Source organism: Meriones unguiculatus, chromosome 4 (assembly GCF_030254825.1).
Source record: "Meriones unguiculatus strain TT.TT164.6M chromosome 4, Bangor_MerUng_6.1, whole genome shotgun sequence".
Taxonomy (NCBI): Eukaryota; Metazoa; Chordata; class Mammalia; order Rodentia; family Muridae; genus Meriones; species Meriones unguiculatus.
This window is the reverse complement of record NC_083352.1, coordinates 27939252-27961462: the sequence shown is the minus strand read 5'-3', so window position 1 is coordinate 27961462 and position 22211 is coordinate 27939252. Positions and strand designations below refer to the sequence as shown.

Below are 22211 nucleotides of genomic sequence, written 5' to 3'. Positions count from 1 at the left end.
ACAGATGGTCATTGATAGCAGTATGTAATCCACTTACTGGAACGTTGGTAGTTCAGATCTACTTTGCCTCCTTTTTTTTTTTTTAACCATTATTAATACTGGTTTCAGAACCAACTGCAGAAGCTGCTGTGTTTGAGTACCAGAGCTGGCATTGGCTTTTTTTTGGTATGGTGTGTTTTATTTGTTGTTGTTTTTTTTTTTGGGGGGGGGGGTCTTTTTCTTTCCTTTTTTTGTTTGTTTTAGTTTTGGTTTGGTTTTTCAGGACAGGGTTTCTCAGTGTATCCTTGGCTGTCTTGGATGCACTTTGTAAACCAGGCTGGCCTCCAACTCAGAGATCCACCTGTCTCTGCCTCCCCAAGTGCTGAGATTACAGGCGTGTGCCGCCGTGCCCAGGTTGAGCCATCCTGTTTTAATCCTGGGTCCTTGGACAAGATTCCTGAGCTCTCTAAGCTCCTGTTTTGTACCTTAGAAAATAAAAATAAAAAATAAACCGTGATATCTGTTGCAGAAGGTTTTCAGAGGACTAGGGATGATCCAGAGCATTAAAAGTGCCCTGCACAGTGCCTCAGCCAGACACAGTGACAATTCACCTAACTAGGGCCATTTCCTCATTCTTGGTTGCCATGACATAACTATGTGACATAACTATGTATCCTTGTGGTAGCATGTGATGTTTCAATACTTGCATGTAAGGTGCGTGTCTAAATCAAGGGGATTAACATATCCACCACCTTGCACGTTTATCATTTCTTGCCTTGAGAATATCCCAGTTAGCTATTTTCAGATATAAAATTAATGTTATCTATAGCCACCCCACTGTTCCAAGTTTTCCCTCAGACTCACAGAGATCCGCCTGCCTCAGCCTCCCTGAGTGCTGGGATCACAGGCCTGCGCTACCACCCCAGGCTTGCTATCTGTCTTTTTGGGACTCACTGTCCCTGCCACTCTTCCAGTGACCACCCCTCTGTTGTTCTGCTTTTTGAGATAGATGAGTTTCTTCTCTGGTTAGAGCTACTTCCTATGTCCCTGTTCCCCTCTGTAAATGTGCAGGTCCTACTACTTAAGCATTCTTTGGGGAACCTGGGGAATGCGGGCAGGTGATGAGGGGAAATCAATGAAACCACGGAAGCCCTGAGAGTAACTTTGGCCATTCAGAATGCAATGCCATTTGTGTGGTGCTACCAACGTAAAAAAGATAAAGTTGACTTTTTTAAACGCAACCTCCAGGTCCTGGGTCTTCTGTTGTTATTGTCGTTTGGCTCAAATCTGGAGTTTGTGAAGTGGCCGCACCTCCCCCGCCCCCATAAGGCCGCCATGCCTAGTAAATTTAGTTATAAACACCATTCAACCATTAAAGCCCAAATGGAGTCAAGTGGGGATTTGATTACAGGATTGATTAATGAAACCCAGACCTAAGACTGACTCCAGCCATTCCGCATTCTTAAAGCCCTTCGGGGGTGGGAACGGAGACAGAAACATAGTGGGTGTGTCTCTTAACTCACCCACCTTAAAGAGAGACCCTACACCTTTCCCTGAGCCTGCCAGCGGGCCTCAGCTGTTCTCTGTTCGCGTTCCCTCCCCATCCACGGAGAGAAGCTTTCTGAGCCTCGGCGCTCTGCTTTATCTCTGTTTATTCTCTAAACAGGCTTCCACATAATCTGTGCAATCAAAGGCAGGCTTATCAGGCTGCAGAAATGCTGCCTATCCTGGTGCATCCAGGTTGTCAGACAAGTTACCAGAGCAGGGCAGGAGAGATAAAGGCAAAGGAGAGGGCAGGAGCAGTTTGAAGTGGAAGGAATTAAGCGCTCTTATTCCACGAAAAGGTAAGGTTGCAGCTTTAGGAAGGAACACAGGACTGATGGGGAGATGCCTGAGACTTTTGAGACGACAGGCAGACACATTTGAGAAGGGTCATTTAAGGAAGACTCCATGATGGTCATCTGGGGATATTAGGAAGGACTGAGGCCTGGAGAGCCATCACTCACATCATGCACACTAGTTAGGGGCTATTTAAAGGGTGGTGTGTGTGGTTTTTTTTGTTTTGTTTTGTTTTTTTTCCTGTGATTTCTAAGTATTTTATTTTTAAAAAAGCTGTTTGATGGCTGGCTGGCTGGTTGGTTGGTTGGTTGGCTGGCTGGTTGGTTGGTTGCTTGGTTGGCTGGTTGGTTGCTTGGTTTATGTTGTGCTAACAATTGAACCTGGAGCCCTGTGTATATTAGGCAAGTTCTTCATCACTGAGCCACTCTGCCATCCCTGTGTTTGTCTAATGTTAAACTGATGTTATTGTTGATGGGGTCAAAATGTTCAAAGCTGTGATTTGACCCCTGTTCGAAAGAAAAATGTGATCTAAGTGCCTGTTTGAACTCCATGAGATTTTGGTACCTGAGGTTGCATCGTACAGATCTTTAATCACTTGTGCTATTACTGTCGACAAACGCTCTCTCCTGATAGGAAATTGTATAAAGCATTGAGTACTTACTAAAGAGGGCTGGAACTTCATCTCTGTTTAATAAACTTAAGCTATAAAAAAAAAATTACATTCTGAGATGGTTATATGTGTTGGCCTGGAAATTACTGAGGCCTGCTGTCCTTTCTGATTCGTATTTGAGGTGAAATGGGGTGCACTGGACATACTGAGGGCAGCCATCCTCAGTTCCTTATTGCTGTCCGTGTGCCCCTGAAGCAGACTGGCCCTGACCCTGCAGCTGTAGGATACTGCCTTCTACAGAAAAGTAAAACGTGAGATCTAAACAAACAGTATAAGAAATAGAAAGTGACTTTAAGTAGAGTCAGTCACTGTTATTTTTTTTTAGAACTCACCAGCTAGACTAGACTGGCTTCAAACTCACAGAGACCGACTTGCACCTGCCTGCTAGGTACAAGGTTAAAGGCCTGCACTGAGGTCCTGGGACTAAATTACTCACTTTGGACTGGACGTTCACCATACTTGCCTAAATTAGAGATGAGTTCAGAGACGCACAAGTCATGTGTCAGTTCTTTAGAGGAAATATTTGCCTGCCCATGAGTGGTTTCCTTTCTTTGCTAATGTCCTTTCTCTGCTCTGCAGGCGATTAAATACTTTAAACAAGTGTGCAGTGATGAAGCTGGAGATCAGTCCCAACAGGAAGCGAGTGAGTACCTGAATTACGCAACAGGGTGGGGGCAGCCAGGACGCAATGTTAAAACCCGTGTTTGCAGAGAGCAGTGGGTTGTGTTGTCTATTGCTCTGGACCTGAAGAAATCATGTTATCTTTCCTGATGAACTCCATGAAGCCTAAGCCGGGCACGGTGGCACACAACTGTGATCCCAGGGGAGGCAGAGGCAGACCTCTGTGAGTTCAAGGCCAGCCTGGTCTACAGAGTGAGTCCAGAACAGCCAAGGCTACACAGAGAAACCCTGTCTCAAAAAACCAAAAAAAGAAAGGAAAAAAACCCATGAAGCCTATTGAGTCACTGAGGAATTTTGCATGGCTCCTCAGAGGAAATAAAGCTAGCATTCTTTAGAACTCTTCTTGCTTCCCGGATGGAACAGTAACTCCATCTCAGAGCTGTCAAGATGAAAGCAAAGGCTGGCTTGGGAGATACTGTAGAACAGTAGGGGATGTGGAGTGGGGGCAGGGAGGAAGAGGCCAGGACAGGAAATCCCACACACTCTGTGAGTGGTGGTGCTGCGTCATGAGAGCATTTTTTCTGGGTAAGAGCTGTGAGACCATGGAAAAGGGCGAGGCAGAGTGCTGGGAGTGTAGTACCACAAATTACAGTAAAGAGGAATAAATTTGCCCGAAGAGCACAGTCTTGACTGTTGAGAGTATACATTTTAATTACCCAACAGTTTCTGTCCGGGGAGGTAAGCTTTTTACATGAATTATCTGGACTGCTCAGCACCCACTAAGCTGGTCAGAGGCACCAGGCTCTAGATGGTTTCCATGCCAGCGGCAAGGCTAGCTAGCGTACCGATTTGCTCTTCTGCTTTCCCTTCTGAAAGCCAATAGCCTGACGGGACATCTCCCATTCCTGCACCTCAGTCAAGCGTCATCAGCTGCCTTAGTGGTTACAAATGCCCCAGGCTGGTGGCACTCCCTGGGCATTCTTGAAGCCCTGCTGCAGTGCCTGGAGCCTGTCTGACATTGAAAGTACCAGTAAAAGGTGGCACGGGGTTGGGCTGCCCCATGATAGCTCACCATACCTGCTCTCCATTTCTTTTAGGGGGATAGCTTAACGTTTTGTTTTCCGGCACCCTTCACCTGCTATCCTACTAACTGTTTGAAAATAACCTTTTTTTAAAATTGCACAGGAGAACATAAACACACTCTGTCAACAGGCCATTAAGCTGGAGGCGGTCCAGGGGGAGTCCCACCACTGCTGACTCCGGTTCCAGTTCAGAATATTTTGCATGCTTGGAATTTTCACCAATCTCAGAAGTGCCCTTTGTGAGCAATTAATGAACAGCCTAAAGACCCAGAGTTTCAATAAAAATAACTTATTTAGCTGGCAACATTTGGTCAGACTTCTGTTAAAGTCTTTATACCTTGGGCCGGTGAAATGACAGTGGGCTAACGGCGCCTACTGCCAAGCATGACAGCCAAGTTCTATACCCAGGACCTGCAGGCAGAAGGAAACTCACTCTGAACAGTAGTCTGAACGTGGTAGGAGCACTCACATACATTCATACACATACATACATACATACATACATACATGCAAACACATTCTCTAAATAAAGTAATAATAAAGTCTTTAAATTCACTTTTCTTACTTAAGAACATTATGAAAGAAGTGAGTAATGGACGCTAGGAGTATCCTCCGAGGTGTGTCCTAGATCTTAACCTATGTCCTGCCACCTGCCCAGCACATAAATGGCTTCATTTCGTCTTTGCAGAGTGAAGATTCAGATGAAGATGAGCCTTGTGCAATAAGCGGCAAGTGGACTTTCCAGAGGGACAGCAAACGGTGGTCCAGGCTGGAAGAGTTTGATGTCTTTTGTCCGAAGCAGGATCCGATCCCCGGGTCCCCAGACGACTCTCACTTGCGGAGCTCCACGAGCCGCGAAAGCATGCTGACGGACCTCAGCGAGCGCCAGGAGGTGTCCTCCGTCCGAAGCCTCAGCAGCACCAGCAGCAGCGTCCCCACCCACGTGCCCCACGGCGGGGAGGCTACCACACCCCGAACCAACTCCGTCCTCAGCGTCTGCTCCTCCGGCCACTTTGTGGGCAATGATGACTCTTTCTCTAGCCTACCTTCGCCCAAGGAAATGTCCAGCTTCAGCTTCAGCATGAAAGGCCACGAGAAAAACACCAAGTCTAAGACCCGGAGCCTGCTGAAGAGGATGGAGAGCTTGAAGCTCAAGGGCCCCCACCACAGCAAGCACAAGGCGCCTTCCAAGCTGGGCCTGATCATCAGCGCCCCCGTTCTGCAGGAGGGTATGGACGAGGAGAAGCTGAAGCAGCTGAACTGCGTGGAGATCTCGGCCCTCAACGGCAACCACATCAACGTGCCCATGGTACGAAAAAGGAGCGTGTCTAACTCCACACAGACCAGCAGCAGCAGCAGCCAGTCGGAGACCAGCAGCGCTGTCAGCACACCCAGCCCTGTCACCAGGACACGGAGCCTCAGCACCTGTAACAAGCGGGTGGGCATGTATCTGGAGGGCTTCGACCCTTTCAGTCAACCCGCCTTTAATAACGTGACGGAGCAGAACTACAAAAACCGCGAGAGCTACCCGGAGGACACTGTGTTCTACATTCCGGAGGACCACAAGCCTGGCACCTTCCCTAAGGCCCTCTCCAACGGCAGTTTCTGTCCCTCGGGAAACGGTTCCGTGAACTGGAGGACTGGAAGCTTCCATGGCCCCAGCCATCTCGGCCTGCGGAGAGAAAACAGCAACGACAGCCCTAAGGAACTGAAGAGACGCAACTCCTCCAGTTCTTTGAGCAGCCGCCTAAGCATCTATGACAACGTGCCGGGCTCCATGCTCTACTCCAGCTCGGGGGACTTGGCGGACCTGGAGAATGAGGACATCTTCCCTGAGCTGGATGACATTCTCTACCACGTGAAGGGGATGCAGAGGATAGTGAACCAGTGGTCTGAAAAGTTTTCAGACGAGGGAGACTCGGACTCAGCCCTGGACTCTGTGTCCCCTTGCCCGTCATCTCCAAAACAGATACACCTGGACGTGGACCATGACCGAAGGACACCCAGTGACCTGGACAGCACAGGCAACTCCCTCAATGAGCCTGAAGAGCCCACTGACATCCCAGAAAGAAGGGACTCTGGGGTAGGGGCTTCCCTGACCAGGTGCAATAGGTAAGGGCCTCACTTCTTTCTCTTTCTAGACCAAGGTGGGAACGAGGAGGGGTCTGCTTGATGGGATCCAATCTGACATTCACATACGCAGCCATGTAAATCCGTAGGGACAGTGCCCAAGCAGGAGACCCCAGCAATCCAAAACAAAGTGGCTGTTTTTGTGGTGGGTGTGGACCCTTATTCAAGAACCATGAAGACATGAGAACCTGCCAAGTGGTGGGGTTTGCACAGTAGGATCAAGATCATGTGCCACCATACAGTACACTTAGTAGTGGTTAAAATGGTAAAGTGCACAAATAGTCGGTCCCCAGCCGCTCCAAATCTTCAGACTCAGCCAGGCACAGATGAGAAATACTCAGGGGAGAAGATGTCTTGTCGTTAGTCCATAAATAATAGAGGATAAAAGTGAAGTACTAACAGGTCATTGTAAGCAATCCTGGGGATCCTTTCAACTAAATGGGACTGTGCCCCCAACATGCCTAGACACTGCACATCTCGTCAAGGGACCTGAGCGTGCCGAGTTTATGTATATGAAGATGCGCCGCCACCAACCTTCTGTGGTTATGTAGGAAGGACTGTTTATGTTTCTATTGGGGAAAAAAGGGAAAGGGGCATCAAAGCCCCTGGTTTCCAAGATGCCAGTGAGTAGCATGTGACCTGTTTCGTCCCCCTCGAGGAAGTGTCTGTCGCACTCACTCCTTCCGCCCTGTTCTCTTGCAGGCACAGACTGAGGTGGCACAGTTTTCAGAGCTCTCACCGGCCAAGCCTGAACTCTGTGTCTCTGCAGATTAACTGTCAGTCTGTGGCCCAGATGAACCTGCTGCAGAAATACTCACTTCTGAAATTGACGGCCCTGCTGGAAAAATACACGCCTTCCAATAAGCATGGCTTTAGCTGGTAAGAGAATAAAGTGCACGATGAACTATCGCTGCAGGTGATGCCACTGTGCTCCCCGAGGCTGTCCCAGCACTAGCGTGTGACCGTCCTGTCCTTTGTCTCCGATCTGTCATCCTTGGGCAGTTGGTCTGACATCCTTGAGTCTATGTTTTCAGTACAGCTGAAGCTGGTGGAGTTTCAGGAAATTGACTGCGGGGCTGATCGGTTGGGTTTTCAGACCCTTACATGGAAGATTGCATCCCTCTCACATCACATAACACAGGCGCCCTCTTTGCAGCTACAGGAATAACCCACAGTAGGTGGTTACACAGACATTATCAGGTCATGTCCAAGGGAGGAAGGAAGGAAGAATGATGCGATACTGTGATATTATTTGGCCATATTTGTGCATGCTTTTAGAGTTGTTTTTGTTTGTTTGTTTGTTTGTTTTTAAGCACTGGTGGAAATTGGACTTAGGCCTTCATTCATGCTAAGCCCATATGCCATCACACTGTTATTTTTGAGTGAATGTTTGGAGCACAACTCAGAAATCTACCTGTGTTAAAGAGTTTAGGCTTTTTGTTTTATTGTTTATATGGGTGGGAAGCTCTCTGGAAAAAAATGCTCAGGGAGTAATAAATTTAAAGTAATTAGCTCTAATATCTCATATAGATAATATTTTTGTTTGTTTGAGTTTTGTTTTTTGTTTTTGTTTCTTTGGTTTGGTTTGATTTGGTTTTTTGAGACAAGGTCTGTCTGTTTTGTAACTCTGTCTGTCCTGATACTCACTATGTAGACCAGCTTGGCCTCAAACTCAGAGGAGAGGTGCCAGGCTTTACCTCCTGAGTGCTAGGATTAAAGCCATGTGCTACCACGCCCTACCACAAACAGAGAGATTTAAAAAAGTGGGAATTGACTAGATGTTGAACTCTTCATAATTTTGAAGGTATGGACAGCCAGGCTAGATGGGTTGTGGATGTGACATAATCTGTGTACGCACTCATTTGGTACAAACACAAGCAAACACTGTGTCTGGATCCAGGTCTCTGTTTTGCAGCATCGCAGGCATTCTGCTGTTTGTTGTCCAGTTGTTACGAAAACAGAGATGCCGTCCGTTCCACTGGAGCACTCTATGGCCACTTTGGCCATCCACGGTGGCTTGAGATAGTCTGATCAGCAGGGTGCACTGCTCCTCTCTTCTCTGACCCCCACCCCCCCTCCCCAGCCGTGGGTAGGGAATCTAGCCACAGCATCAAAGCGCCTCCCGAGCTAAGGCAGTTACATGAGCCTAAGCACAGAGTTGTTTGTTCCGAATGACAGAAATACGTATTGACCGATGTATCCCAGAATGCTTCAGATTCTCAGTGGGGAGTGTAATGTGTTCTTTCCACATTCCACAGCCAGGCTCTTCACCCCCAACAAAGCGAGTATTATGCACTCTTCTATCATAGTACCATATGCTTGACTGTATGGAAACACAAATTTGGCTGTACTCTCTGGCTTTTCCTTTTCTAGAGCCATCAAGAGTGGCATGCCATGGCTGCGGGCAAGCACCCAGAAGTCAGAGCAGTTGGCTTTCTGTGGTGTCCCTCTGTGCCTAGAGTAATATTTTCCTCGCTGCTATTTAAAACTGCATATTTTAGATTCTCCTTTCAGGGTTGTCCTCCCCCTTTCTCACCAAATCCTCAAAAAATCTCAAAGTCCACCCTCCTATTTCAGTTCTGGTCAGTTTTTCCAGTGAGTCAAAAACCAAATGTAAAAGCCTGGCATTGTGGAATTTGGAGAGCAAGGAGCACTTTTGCCCAAAGTCCCTTTCCTGTTTGGCCTTGCCCTTTCTGGTCTCACTCACAGGGGTCATTTGTAGAGCTCAGATGTCTCCCCGACAGGCTTAAATGCCTGACATGGGTTTCCTGCTGTTTCCTATATGGCTGGGGGTGGGCCTGCTTTCAGGACGGCTGGCAGCCTTGGGGAGCCTCACAAAACCCCCATTGTGCCTTTTTCACTTTCCCATAGAAGCCTGAAGATGCCTTTTTCTCTGGGGTCATAGGCAGGGGAATTTATTTTGACTTCAGGTCATGCCCCATTTGAGCTCTGGTCTCAGTTCTCAGTGTGACAAGCCAGTCAGCATTGCGTATATGATGATATTTATGCGGTGTTAGTTACCCAGATCTTTTTATCTGAATCGGTTCATATCTCTTGAAGAACCCAAAGGGATTAGTACCCTTTTAGGAAAAATGGGAACTTGTTTCTCAAGCTCGAATCAGAAGTCCCTAATAGGGCATTACATATTTTTGCCTCTTCCTTCCTGTACCATTGTCATGTCAGGTAATCCATTAGCCTATGCTAGGACCACATACTCATTTCTCGATAATAACAGGAATTAACAGGATCCCCAGATAACGGGATTTGCCCAGGTCTTACAGCTCTGACTCAGGTATCTAGAACGAACTATGCTAATAGTAAGAAAGTGTCTTACAAAAACAAAGGAATCGGGGAGATGTTAGGGTTTAGCTCAGTAGAACCCTTGCCCAGTGTTCCTGAGGCCCTCTGGGTTACTTCACCCCCAAAAGCGCTGTCCTTTCACACACATACACCCCAAAAATCCCTAGGACATTTTCCAATATTTGGGGGAAGGGTATTTTATTTTATTTTTATTTTATTTTATTTTTAATTACACTTTATTTACTTTGTATCCCCCCTCTAGTTCCCTCACTCCTCCCCTCCCTATCCCTCCCTTCTTCCCCCTTCTCCATGCATGCCCCTCCCCAAGTCCACTGGTAGGGATTCTTTTTCTTCCTTCTGATCCTAGTCTGTTAGGTCTCATCAGGAGTGGCTGCATTGTCTTTCTCTGTGGCCTAGTAAGGCTGCTCCCCACTCAGGGGGAGGTGATCAAAGAGCAGTTCAATCAGTTCATGTCAGAAGCAGTCCCTGTTCCCATTACCATGGAACCCACTTGGACACTGAACTGCCATGGGCTACATCTGTGCAGGGGTTCTAGGTTATCTCCATGCATGGTACTTAGTTGGAGTATGAGTCTCAGGAAATACCCCTGTGCTTAAAGTTTTTGGTTCTGTTGCTCTCCTTGTGGAACTCCTGTCCTCCCCAGATCTTACTATTTCCCACTTCTTTCATAAGATTCCCTGTATTCTGCCCAAAGTTTGGCCATAAGTCTCAACATCTGCTTTGATAGTCTGCAGGGCAGAGCCTTTCAGAGGCCCTCTGTGGGAGGCTTCTAACTTGTTTTCTTCTTCTTCTGATGTCCATCGTCTTTGCCTTTCAGGATGGGGATTGAGCATTTTAGCCAGAATCCTCCCTCTAGATTAGTTTCTTTAGGTATACAGATTTTAATAGGTTTATCCTATATTATATGTCTATGTGAGTGAGTATATACCGTGGTGTCTTTCGGGTGTATTTAGGCTCACATAATTTATTGTAGCAGCTACTCGCCCAGTAAGGCTTTTGATGTGGCTAGTGCAGCCTGGAAACTGAACTGGTCACTTTATTATTTTCATTCAAATAGTCCCTGTATTGACAGGGATCAAACCCATAGGATTTGTTTCCAAAAAAGGGGGGGGGGTGTTAGTGAAAGCAGATAAAGGAATGCATACACCCACCGCCGCCACCATGTTCTTTAAACAGGGCCGTGCCCAAGTTCATGAAGAGGATAAAAGTTCCAGACTACAGGGACCGCAGTGTGTTCGGGGTCCCGCTGACCGTGAACGTGCAGCGCTCAGGACAGCCCTTGCCGCAGAGCATCCAGCAGGCCATGCGCTACCTTCGTAACCATTGTCTGGACCAGGTGAGTAGTGCTGCTGCCCCAAGATCCATCTGTGGCAACTGAGCTTCAGCCCCTCCCCCCCTTTTTTTCCCTGTGGGAAAGGTGTTGCTTCTATCGTCACTCCATTTTTTTTTTTTCCCCAAAAGGTTGGGCTCTTCAGGAAGTCGGGTGTCAAATCCCGTATTCAGGCTCTACGCCAGATGAATGAGAGCGCCGAAGATTATGTCAACTACGAGGGCCAGTCTGCTTATGATGTGGCAGACATGTTAAAGCAGTATTTTCGAGATCTTCCTGAGCCCCTCATGACGAACAAACTCTCCGAAACCTTCCTACAGATCTACCAATGTAAGCATTCTTGCATCTTCTTAAGGTTGTTGAAATTGGGTTTCTTGGGACCAACTGAAACATGTTATTCTTCTGCCAAAAGGAAAAGAAAACAAACAAACAAAACTTCTGGAAGCAGGAGTTAGCAGTTTGTGTGCGTGCGTGATGGGTTGATGTATAGTGTCCGAATGATTTGAAGTGACTTGTGTGGCCTGGGAGTCTGTTGCCAGAGTGATTGTGAAGCTCGCATGAAGTAGTCCGTCGGCTCCAGCACCACATGAACCTGCTGTGGCGGTGAACATCTACAATTCTAGCACTGGAGAGGCGGAAATGGGAGGCTCAGAAGTTCCAGATCACCCTTGGCCGCATCTTGAATTTGAGGCCTACCTGGGCTCCACGGGACCTCATCTTAAACAGAAAAAAAACAAAATAAAAATAAAAAAAAATAAGCCTTCCTGCTGAGGCTGTACATGCCGAAGCAATTTTACATATGTACAGTCAAGTCTAGCGTCATCTTTCTAGAGCAGTGTAATGTACACACCAAAATCGTGTGCTTGGGCCCTATCAACCCTTCTCCCTCTCTGCCTTGTTCCCCTCCACCCTCCTCTCACTTCTTTCCCCCTTCCCTGGTCTGTACACTTACCATTTACTTTCCACCTCCCTCACAGAGAATTTAAAATTTCTCTGGTGTCTGTGTGTTTTATCTCACTGGAAAAATGAATAAATAATCTTTTTTTTTTTCTGTTATTCGTCATGGCCCCTTCCAGAAATACCTGGGAAAACAGTCCGAATGCCCTCCTCACTTTTGAGTTCTGCTTAAAGCAAACAGTTGTGGAAATAAATGATCAAGATCAGGTTCGTGGCTTTCACAGCCTTGTATTTTTCTTGGCTCAGGTGGCATCCAGGGCAGTGAGATTTAAAAGCAGCTTGTCTTAGCACTGAAATAATCTTTAGAACTGACGCATTGAGCTTCATTTTATGAGAAACGGAGCTGGTCTGGACTGCTTCATTATTTGTTTCTCCTTTCATATTTTATGAAAACACAAGTCACATTTTCCCCCACAGAGGTATTTGTTATGCGTTGTAACCATGGAGCTGTTTAATCAGTTTGTCTTATGGCCCTGCATTTAAGTGACTTGATTTTTCCACCACATGCTTTAAGAAAAAAAAAAAAATTAAGTTTGCCTGTGGATATGACTGGAAGGCTGGACACAGACTTACTGCAGTGTAAATTTTTCTATAGGCTTATGTGCATTTTCAGACATTGGCTTCCTGGTATACTGTCTAAAACTTAGGCCATCATTTAAAATCTGGCTTTTGAAATCGGCTTCGTATTTTTCACAGCCTTTCCCATTTCAAGGATGAGCAAATGGGTCAGAATTGGGCCCCCAGATATACGGAAGCTTTTCTAATCAGCCGGGCGGTCTTCATCCTTAACATCTGCCACGTGTCTCACATAAACTTTTTATTGGAACTACACAGAATCTTAGATGGAGAACGATCTCAATAATGAAGATGGCAAATTAGAGAGCTTTGTTTTAGGTGCTTAGAAGAAACAGTTCTGCACACTGAGAAAGCTGAAATCTGAGGTCCATTTAAGAGTGTGTCAGTATCGTGGGTATTTGAAAGGTTTTAACTCCCCCGCAAGGCAGGAAATACTTGAGGGCAGTGACGCCGGTGGCAGCCCATAATTTCTTCCTTATTAATCTCTAGTACGCTTTCTACAAGTGCTTGTTCAGTGTTTGATGCCGGTGTTTGCTTTGGGATGCGGACTTGCCCTGTACATGGAAAATTACCGACCTGATGGCGGGAATGCTTGTGCCCTACAGATGTGCCCAAGGACCAGCGCCTCCAAGCCATCAAGGCAGCCGTTATGCTCCTGCCTGACGAGAACCGGGAGGTTCTCCAGACGCTTCTCTACTTCTTGAGCGATGTCACGGCGGCTGTGAAAGAAAACCAGATGACTCCCACCAACCTGGCCGTGTGCTTAGCTCCTTCTCTCTTCCACCTCAACACCCTGAAGAGGGAGAATTCTTCTCCAAGGTACAGATCAGATGCAAGGAGCATGCCCGGGCCTCCTGTGGGGCATCTCACTTCCTTCTAAGGCCGTGTGCCCGCGGCCCTGTCGGTTTCTTACCTGACCCGAGCAGAAGTGCATAGTGCTGGAAGTAGGTCCCTGTGTGTCACTGAGATAGAATTACCTGATGCAGACGATGTAAAGGTTGACTTTGCTTATGGTTTCAGAGGACTCAGCCCGTGGTTGGTTGTCCCATGTATCTGGCAGGACATCATGGGACCTTTGTTTCATGGTGGCCGGGTGAGAGGGTGAGAGAATGACACATGTCGTCGAAGACAAGACACCCAAAGACCCACCCCCCCCCGTGGCCTGCTCATGCTAAGTCCTACCTCCTAAAGTTTTCCAAAACCTCCCACAACAGTACCACCAGTTGTCCTGATCACCAGTTGGCCAGAATGTGAACTTCTTGGAAGCCCTTCCTGCTCGCGCTGCTCTGACTCTTAGTTCACAGAGCAGTCACGTGCCCCTGTCTCCTTTCCTAGCATGCCTTTCTAAAAGCTGTCTTTTAAGTTCAGGGGTCCGGAGAGAGAACTCCATGGATTTCTGTTTCGGCATAGGCAGCGTTGAAGGCAAATCAAACGGTGTCATTTCCATTCTCCCTGCAAACAGCCTCGCAGACCTACTTTTATAAAATCGTGGGTGAATAATCCCCTGAGCCTTAGCCTCCATGATCAGGGAAGACACACTTCTGGCCTGTTCCTGAAGTTGAAAGCAAGGCTACATACAAAGGACAAAGGCTATCGTTGGCCCTCAGAGATGTTCTTACTTAACATACAGCCTAAGCCAATTACTGGCAACCGTGTCTGCCTAGAATACATGGACAGGAGGCAGGAGTGTCTGTAGAGAGATTGGAGGAAGCTGGGTGCCCACAAAACTAATTATCCCCAGGGACTTCCTCTATACCATCCAAAGGGCTGTTTTCTTCCCATTAATCTTCAATCTTCTTGTGTCCTGACAATCACAGGTGATGGACAAACTGCTAAGTGTCTCCTCTTCCTCTTCTTCCTTTTTTTTTTTTTTTTTTTTTTCAAAAATAAAGTGAAGTTTGAGGAAAGGTTAGCTCTGGAAGGAAGAAATAGGAGCTCTGATTTGCATTTCTTACAAGAATAGTTCGTAATAAGACTGCCCCCCTCCACCACCGCCACAGGAAGAAAAGGTGACCAGCTGGTCTCAGCACATCTTCTTCCAAATGTAGGAACCTGAAAAGCGTTTCTCAGCTTGACCCATTGAAGTCATTGCACCTGAAAGCCGTACAATACTTAAATAGCCTTTTGACTAGCATTAAAAGTTGTCGGGACATTCCAGCTTTAATGGGATAGAAAACTACAGGAGATGAGCAGAAGAGGGGCCAGATAAGAATAAGACCAAGCCTCAAGCAAACAATAGGCTTATCCCTCACCTACGGTACGGGATCCTGTTTGCTTAGCTAGTGAGAATAGCGATACCATCTATCCCAACTCCAAACAGCTCCCACCTCAGTCTCCGGCACACACAGGCTCTTGTGAACTACTTAATAAAATCTCTTTTACCCTGGATATTTAGCCAGAATATACCTAGTTAGTACTTTGTGTTGTGTTTTTAATAAAACTATGAGAAACTGTGCTTAATGAAGTAAAAGTTTCTTTGAACCACTTAACCTGCTTATCAAAACCCATTCTTTCTCTTTTTCCTAGGGTGATGCAGAGGAAACAGAGTTTGGGCAAACCAGACCAGAAAGATCTGAATGAAAACCTAGCTGCCACTCAAGGGCTGGCCCACATGATCGCTGAGTGCAAGAAGCTCTTCCAGGTATGCAATCCAGAAGCTTGGCTGCTGGGCTAAGTATGGATGGGCACAAAGTCAATGGCTTGGTACCTGTTCTCACACACAAAAGGTCTTTCTCAAAAGTGGAGATTATTATGTACATAGGCTGAAATTGCCATACTCAACTCAACTCTCTCTCTCTCCCTTCTTTCTCTCACACACAGGTATTTTTTATGTATATGTATTTAAATATATGTGTGTATATGCATACACCCACTGCACTGCAGTTAATGTTTCATTCAATTGTCTACCTTTTACTTAAAAGTAAAAGCAGAGTTTGAGGTCAGCTTGGTCTACAGAGGTAGTTCCAAGACAGCCAGGACCACACACGAGAAACCCTGTCTGGAGGAGGAGGGGCCAGAGCAAGACAAAAAAAAAAAAAAAGCAAAAGGAACAAATTATCTGGGATTAAAATTTTATCTGAAAAACCTGCTTTGCCCCACGTGAGCCCTGTTGTGAATACTTGGATCCATCTCAGGAGCGGGAACGGGCTGCCAGCTTGAGTCAGGCCATTGATTCTGCCTTCACCTTCTGCTGAGGTGCTGGCGGACTCATCACCTTCTTGTCTCTGGTGTCCCTCCTAGGTTCCTGAGGAAATGAGCCGATGTCGCAACTCTTACACGGAGCAGGAGCTGAAGCCCCTTACACTGGAGGCCTTGGGACACCTGAATAATGATCACCCTGCTGACTATAGACACTTCCTCCAGGACTGTGTGGATGGCCTGTTTAAGGAGGTCAAAGAGAAGTTCAAAGGCTGGGTCAGCTACCCTACGTCCGAGCAGGCTGAACTGTCCTACAAGAAGGTCAGCGTTCTCCCTGCTTCATTCCCGTGGTCATGACTTTGAGTCATCAGACATGAGAATCTCTGCCCAATTGTATTCTCTGTGGTAATCTCTACCCCAGACCTGTCATTGACAACTGTCCCTGTGGTGGGCAGATGGGATTGAGATTCCCTGGGTAAGAAGGGACGTCTACCACAGAGGAACAAACCCTCCGTCTGTGTGTGAAGTTCTTCCACAGAATCATCCTAGACCAGTGATTCTCAACCTGTGGGTCAAAAAGCCTTTCAGGGATAGTATATCTGATATTTATGGTTGGGGCTCACTACGACCCGAGGGACTGTATGAAAAGGGCATTAGGACCTCCATTAGGAAGGTTGACAATCACCACTCAGTACTTACCTACCTGGAAGATTCACTAGTGCTCCAGGGTTTTGAACGGTGTCTTAGGACATGATTAGATTTTTTTTTTTATTATTATTCTTATAATGTAAAGGAAATAGTTTCATGTTCTGTGTCATATTTGCAGCATCCTTTATGTCTCAGCATATAGTTCCCATCAAGGTGTTCATCAGCACTGTCTCTCCCATCTTGAAAATAAACACAGTGGTTAGGTACAGCCTTTGGGATGAAATAACTGAATTTATCACAGCCATCCTCATGCAAGCCCTGGGAAACAGAAGTCATGGATTTTGATCAGGATCGACACTATTTTGTTTGCACTCCTAGCCTGCTCTTGCATCGGGGGCTAGTAGCCAATGAACTGCATAGATTTACTAATCAGCCTCTAAAGAGATAGCTATGTTCCCCACTCAGATTTTGCTTTCAAAATCATATGCCTTACCTAAGCAATGAAGAAAGACATATCTTGCTGTGTGGTGGTGGACATGCCTTTAATCCTAGCACTTAAGAGGCAGAGGCTCTGATTTCTGAGTTCAAGGCCAGCCTGGTCTACAGAGCAAGTTCCAGGGCAGCCAGGGCTACAGAAAAACCTTGTCTCGAAAAACAAAACAAACAAACAAACAAAACCCCACACCTCTTCTTTTCAGGTCAGCGAAGGCCCGCCCCTGAGGCTTTGGAGGTCAACCATTGAAGTGCCTGCTGCACCTGAGGAGATCTTAAAGCGCCTTCTGAAGGAGCAGCACCTCTGGGATGTGGACCTGCTGGACTCTAAGGTGATCGAAATCCTGGACAGCCAGACTGAAATCTACCAGTACGTCCAAAACAGCATGGCCCCCCACCCTGCCCGGGACTACGTCGTGTTGAGGTGAGAGCTTCCAACCTGTTATGACTGTGGCATGGACAACTAAACATTAGCCCTTGTGTCACTCAAACGTGCCATATGGTTATGATATTCAAAACCAGGTGTAGATGTCAGGAAAAGTGCCGAGTGATTTCAAAGTGCATTTATATTTATGCCAGCGGGGTGCTCCAGTGAGTAAGGCTATACCTCTTGAAACTGAGCTCAAAAAGTTAAAAAGGCCTTTTCAAACGCATGTGTGCCGTGGTGCTCCATTCCTTCCCCATTGAGTATAGATACTCTAGTCTAGAAACAGCTAATGAGTGGATAAGGCAGGAAATAGCCTTTAGTCCCAAGTGAGATGCGGTTAAGGCTGACTTCTACGTAATTCTCAAGTCCTCTGAAGGCTATTGAAGGAGCCGTTCTCAAAAAGCTTTGAGGAAATGTCACGTTACTGTTCCCTGCTCGTTTGATGTCCACATCCTGAGAAATGCAAGGAATGTAAAAACAGTTTTTTAAAAAAATACTTGAAACTGGCTCCTTTCCAAAAAGAGACTGGGCTGGGTGACTGGGCATTTCCACCAAGTAGAAGCTGCCTTGTGCAGCTCGTCCACCTAGAGTCCATGCGCAGGGGTTGGGAGACACCAGGAGGGAGGTGCCATTTCCAACCTGGCTCCTGAGAAACTCCATTTGCCCGTTGGTTTTGTCTCCACAGGACCTGGAGGACTAATTTACCCAGGGGAGCCTGTGCCCTCTTACTCACCTCCGTGGATCACGATCGGGCACCCGTGGTAGGCGTGAGAGTAAATGTGCTCCTGTCCAGATATTTGATTGAACCCTGCGGGTCAGGAAAATCCAAGCTCACCTACATGTGCAGAGCCGATTTAAGGTACATTCTGATCCGTCTGACGTTCTGACAAGCGAAGAGTCGCAGATTTTGCCGATTAGTGGAAGTTGCTGATTTTCCATATAATGCCAAGAATGGCAAAATGAGTCTATCACCGTGGTTTGGAGATTTTTATGGAGAGCAGTGCTTATAAAGCAAAACCCTGATGTTTGCGGTCCTTTTGGGTACTGCTTCCAATCCGAATTCCTTAGGAAATGTGCTACTAAAGCTACCAAATTTGGTACTTTTGTCACAAATTTAAAGCCACGGGAAGTAGTATATTTTATATTGAACTAACAAGTAGATATTTCCCATTTTATACTCCCCGTGAGCATGTTTTTTAATTGATGATACTTCTGCTTTGTGCAGTAAATGAACGTGATGCATCAGATATAAGGATGCCAAAGACCAACCAATGAATGCTCTCTTGGTCAATAAATTCCCTTTGTAAACGTCAGCTACCCATAGGAATGCATTTCTGCGTATATACTGACACTGTCTCTAAGCAGGGCCATTGAGTATCCATGCTTTCAGTGTTGTCTCCTACAAACGTTCTGTGTAATGGACAGGTCTGGGGGTTGTCTGCAGGAAAAAAGTAATCTTGTAATCAGGCGTGGTAGCATAAGCCTGTGATCCCAGACACAGGCAGATCTTTGAGAGTTGGAGGGCAGCCTGGTCTACATAGCTAGTTCCAGGACAAGTCAGGGCGATGTATCAAACCGAGAAAGAAATGGAAATAGAGACCTTTGGTACAGCTCTGTATTGAAGCGTTTTCCTCTCATTCTTGAGGTACTGAGCACAATCCTCATACTTAAAATTAAAGGGGGTACAAAGTATACAAGACGGCCTTCATCAATATCTTGGTCCTTTCTGTTTTAAATAACTTGCCACCTTTTCTTTTTGTGTGACAGGGGCCACATGCCGGAGTGGTACACAAAATCTTTTGGACATTTGTGTGCAGCTGAAGTGGTAAAGATCCGAGACTCCTTCAGTAATCAGAACACTGAAACCAAGGACACCAAATCTAGGTGATCACTGAGGCATAGCACCTGAGTCCACTACCAGGGTGGATGTTTCTAGAGCCTTGCCAATCCTTGGAAGAGTCCATCTGGGTCTGATTGACTATGGCAATTTGACACGTTCTTAAAGCTGCTTCCTGTTTGTCTTAGGTCTGTGTTATAGACCTTGACTGGAATACATAAGACTTGGTGGGGGGGAGGGGTACTTGTACTATTCAGATTGCTTCTGAGAAGCAAGAACTCTTTCAGCGCATAATGGAAGATGACAAAGAGACGTGATTCTCCTGTGACGTCAGCGTATGTGTACCTTTGTCCTTTGTTTGTAGCATGTTGGGGAATGATGTATCCACTGGAATAGTTGGTACTTGGGGACAGGTTTTTCTCACTGAGATGAGCGGAGGACGGTTTGCACAGAGTAGTGTGAATGTGTGTGTTGCTGGCTGAATGGCACAGATGAAGGGATGGGATGCAGTGTCTGGCACACTGAGATGCTCCAGAAAGGATGCTGATAAACCAGGTTTAGCTCGACCTGGAATAACTGACTACCCAGGGAATCCACCCAGAAGGGGAACCCAGCTCCTTCTCCGTTTCCCCCCAGGGTATTAAGCTGTTTTTTGGTAGTTTATTTTATTTCATTTGTTTTTGTTTTTGTTTGATTGTTTGTTTGTTTTTTCTCTTCTGCAAACCTTTGATTTCCCATAAGCTGTAGTTTCCCCATGACTGTAGAAATTTAACCAGTAAGACCAGTTCAGAAATAAGTGTCAGCTTCACTCCCTTGACTGGCTCCAGAGAAAGGCTTTTATTTAAGTGAGATGTAAAAGTTAAACACTGACTAAGCAGAATATGAAACCTTTTTTTTTTTTATTTCCAGTCCTAGGAATTGGACCCAGGGCCTTTTGTATGCCAGCAAGCACCCTACAGTGAACTTCACCCCCACACACACACCATCCCGTCTGCCCAGCTTTGTGCTCACTTTTCCATTTGAGACAGGTCTCACCATGTTGCCCAGGCTGGTCTTGAACAACTGACTCACTATATAGCCCAGGTTCCTATCTCAGTCTGTCTAATATCTGGGATAAGAGGCTCAGCTCACCAATACTTTCTACCTGTAATAATTCATAGAATTTTCATGCTTGTGACATAAACTCTTAACATACACGAAGGAACACATGGAGCTACGTCTCCAGTAGCTTTATCCCAAGCTCCAGAGGCTTTTGATCGCTGGTGATGTTATCAGTGTTCCTGACAGCTACATATGTGTATTTTAATTAGGTTTGAACTCTGTACAAATAGGTCTTCTGGCTATTTGTTATTTTTCCTACGTTTCTTTCTTTGCTCTTTTCCTTTCCTCTCATAATGCCCCCCCCCAAACTGTATTTTAGTAATAATGGGGAATAGTAATCTCAGTGAAAAACAAACAGTGCAGGTTTTTGGAAGGGTGGTCTTTATACAGGTTTTACTGTAATGGTAAAGATTGACTCAAGACAGTATTAGTAAATTTATTTTGTATGGATCAAAAAGTGAGTAACGTGTGAATGAGAGAGTTAAAGAAGGATTTTTATTTTGTTATAACTTAGTTACCTTGTCAGTATTATTTCAAAGGTTCTTTGAAGAATTGGGGGGGGAGGGTCAGAGTAGAATTTTAAAGTTTGAGTATTTTGAATTATCAGTGTTGCTTGTGAAGATGTGCGTGTATATTCAACTTTGGCGGCTTCTGGACCTGTACAATTGTATGCTGTATATACCATTCTATGGAGAAATATGTACACATGTCTGTCTACTGTGCTTTCAGACATAAAGCATGATAAAGATTATTATTTAAGATATACTTGTATTTATACCTCAGATATTCTTTTGGGTTTTGTACCTCAAGGCTCCCTTCCCCATGTTGTAAATACACTTTACGTGAATACAGTTTTAGTGAGAAAAAAAAAAAAGAATAAATAAAGGAAGAGGTTTATAATTTGCCCTATATCTGTACAGAGTATATTCAGTAAATGCACTATTAAATGTTGAAAGGAAGGGGAAGAGTCTGGCCTGCTCTCGGTGTTGCACCTTCTCCGCCCTTAGAAGCAGGGATTGCAAAGCATAGGGGCCTCGTGCCAAAGCTACATCAAGACAAATCGGCTGAAAGAAAACTTGGACGACGAATCATTCCAAGGCCAAGCTGCAACTGAGCCACTCACCCACAAACAGGAAACCCTGGTGAAGGTTCAGGAAGCCTGGAGATTCTCTCCACACCAAGGTCAGAAAATGATGCTGAGAATTTATGAGAACGGAGCAAGAGCAAAGGAATGATGCTTATAAGCAAAGTCGAGGTCACTGATTACTCCACAAAAGGTCTCTTACCCATGTTTATCTTTCCTGTTGAAGAGATTACTTACGTCTGGCCAGAGAAGAATTCGGAGCACGGGGGGCCTACATCTTGTAACATCCCCACGATTCGTCCACGTGACCTGTGGTCTAGATTGTGAGTTCTTCAAGGGCAGGCTCATCTCCTGCACATCTTTGTAACCCTCTACAGCAGCTTTCAGTGTTTTGTACTTGTAGACACCTAATAAATTTATCATTTGCTAAAGAACACTGATTGAATTTACTTCTGTTATTTTTAAGAAAAGATAATGTAGGCTAACATCAACCTTAAATCCTCACTTCAGTTCATCATTTCCCTTCTTGCTTTGGTGTTGGTTTAATTTGCAACATTTTGGTTGAGGCAGGGTCTTCCTACATTAGCCCAGTCTATCCACAACCTCACCATGTAGCTCCAGCTGGCCTTGAACTCATGACCCTGCTGCCTTAGTCTCTTGACTCCTGAAATTACAAGCCTGTACTATGCCCACATGCTGCCCACTTGGAGGTCTTAAACTTTAAACTGAAAAGGATGGCACCTTCTCTGCATGTTGATTCTAAATTAAAGAGTTCTTTATCAAGCCTGGTGTCATGGCACAAGCATTTAATCCTGGCAGTTGGGAGGCAGGGGCAGACAGATCTACAGAGTAAGCTGTAGGACAGCCAAGGCCAAATAGTAGATCCTGTCTCACACACACACACACGAAAAAGAAAGAAGAAAGACAAAGAAAAGAAAAAGGACTCTTTTTCTTTGTTCTGGGGATTCTATATGCCTCA

General features: G+C 45.8%; 1 protein-coding gene across 3 annotated transcripts in view; it reads left to right on the top strand.

The window, feature by feature from the left end:
• Positions 1-21666, top strand: part of Dlc1 (DLC1 Rho GTPase activating protein) — a 387771-nt gene extending 366105 nt beyond the window's left edge. For all 3 annotated transcript variants that reach the window (XM_060381619.1, XM_021651062.2, XM_021651063.2), the window contains 11 exons: positions 3068-3131; positions 4880-6303; positions 7024-7200; positions 10819-10978; positions 11104-11302; positions 13111-13324; positions 15032-15146; positions 15746-15964; positions 16990-17207; positions 17896-18069; positions 18978-21666. In XM_060381619.1, the coding sequence (XP_060237602.1) occupies positions 3068-3131; positions 4880-6303; positions 7024-7200; positions 10819-10978; positions 11104-11302; positions 13111-13324; positions 15032-15146; positions 15746-15964; positions 16990-17207; positions 17896-18069; positions 18978-19098 (3085 nt within the window). In that variant the 3' untranslated portion in view covers positions 19099-21666. The remainder of the gene's footprint in view (positions 1-3067; positions 3132-4879; positions 6304-7023; positions 7201-10818; positions 10979-11103; positions 11303-13110; positions 13325-15031; positions 15147-15745; positions 15965-16989; positions 17208-17895; positions 18070-18977) is intronic.
• The last annotated feature ends 545 nt before the right edge of the window (positions 21667-22211 follow it).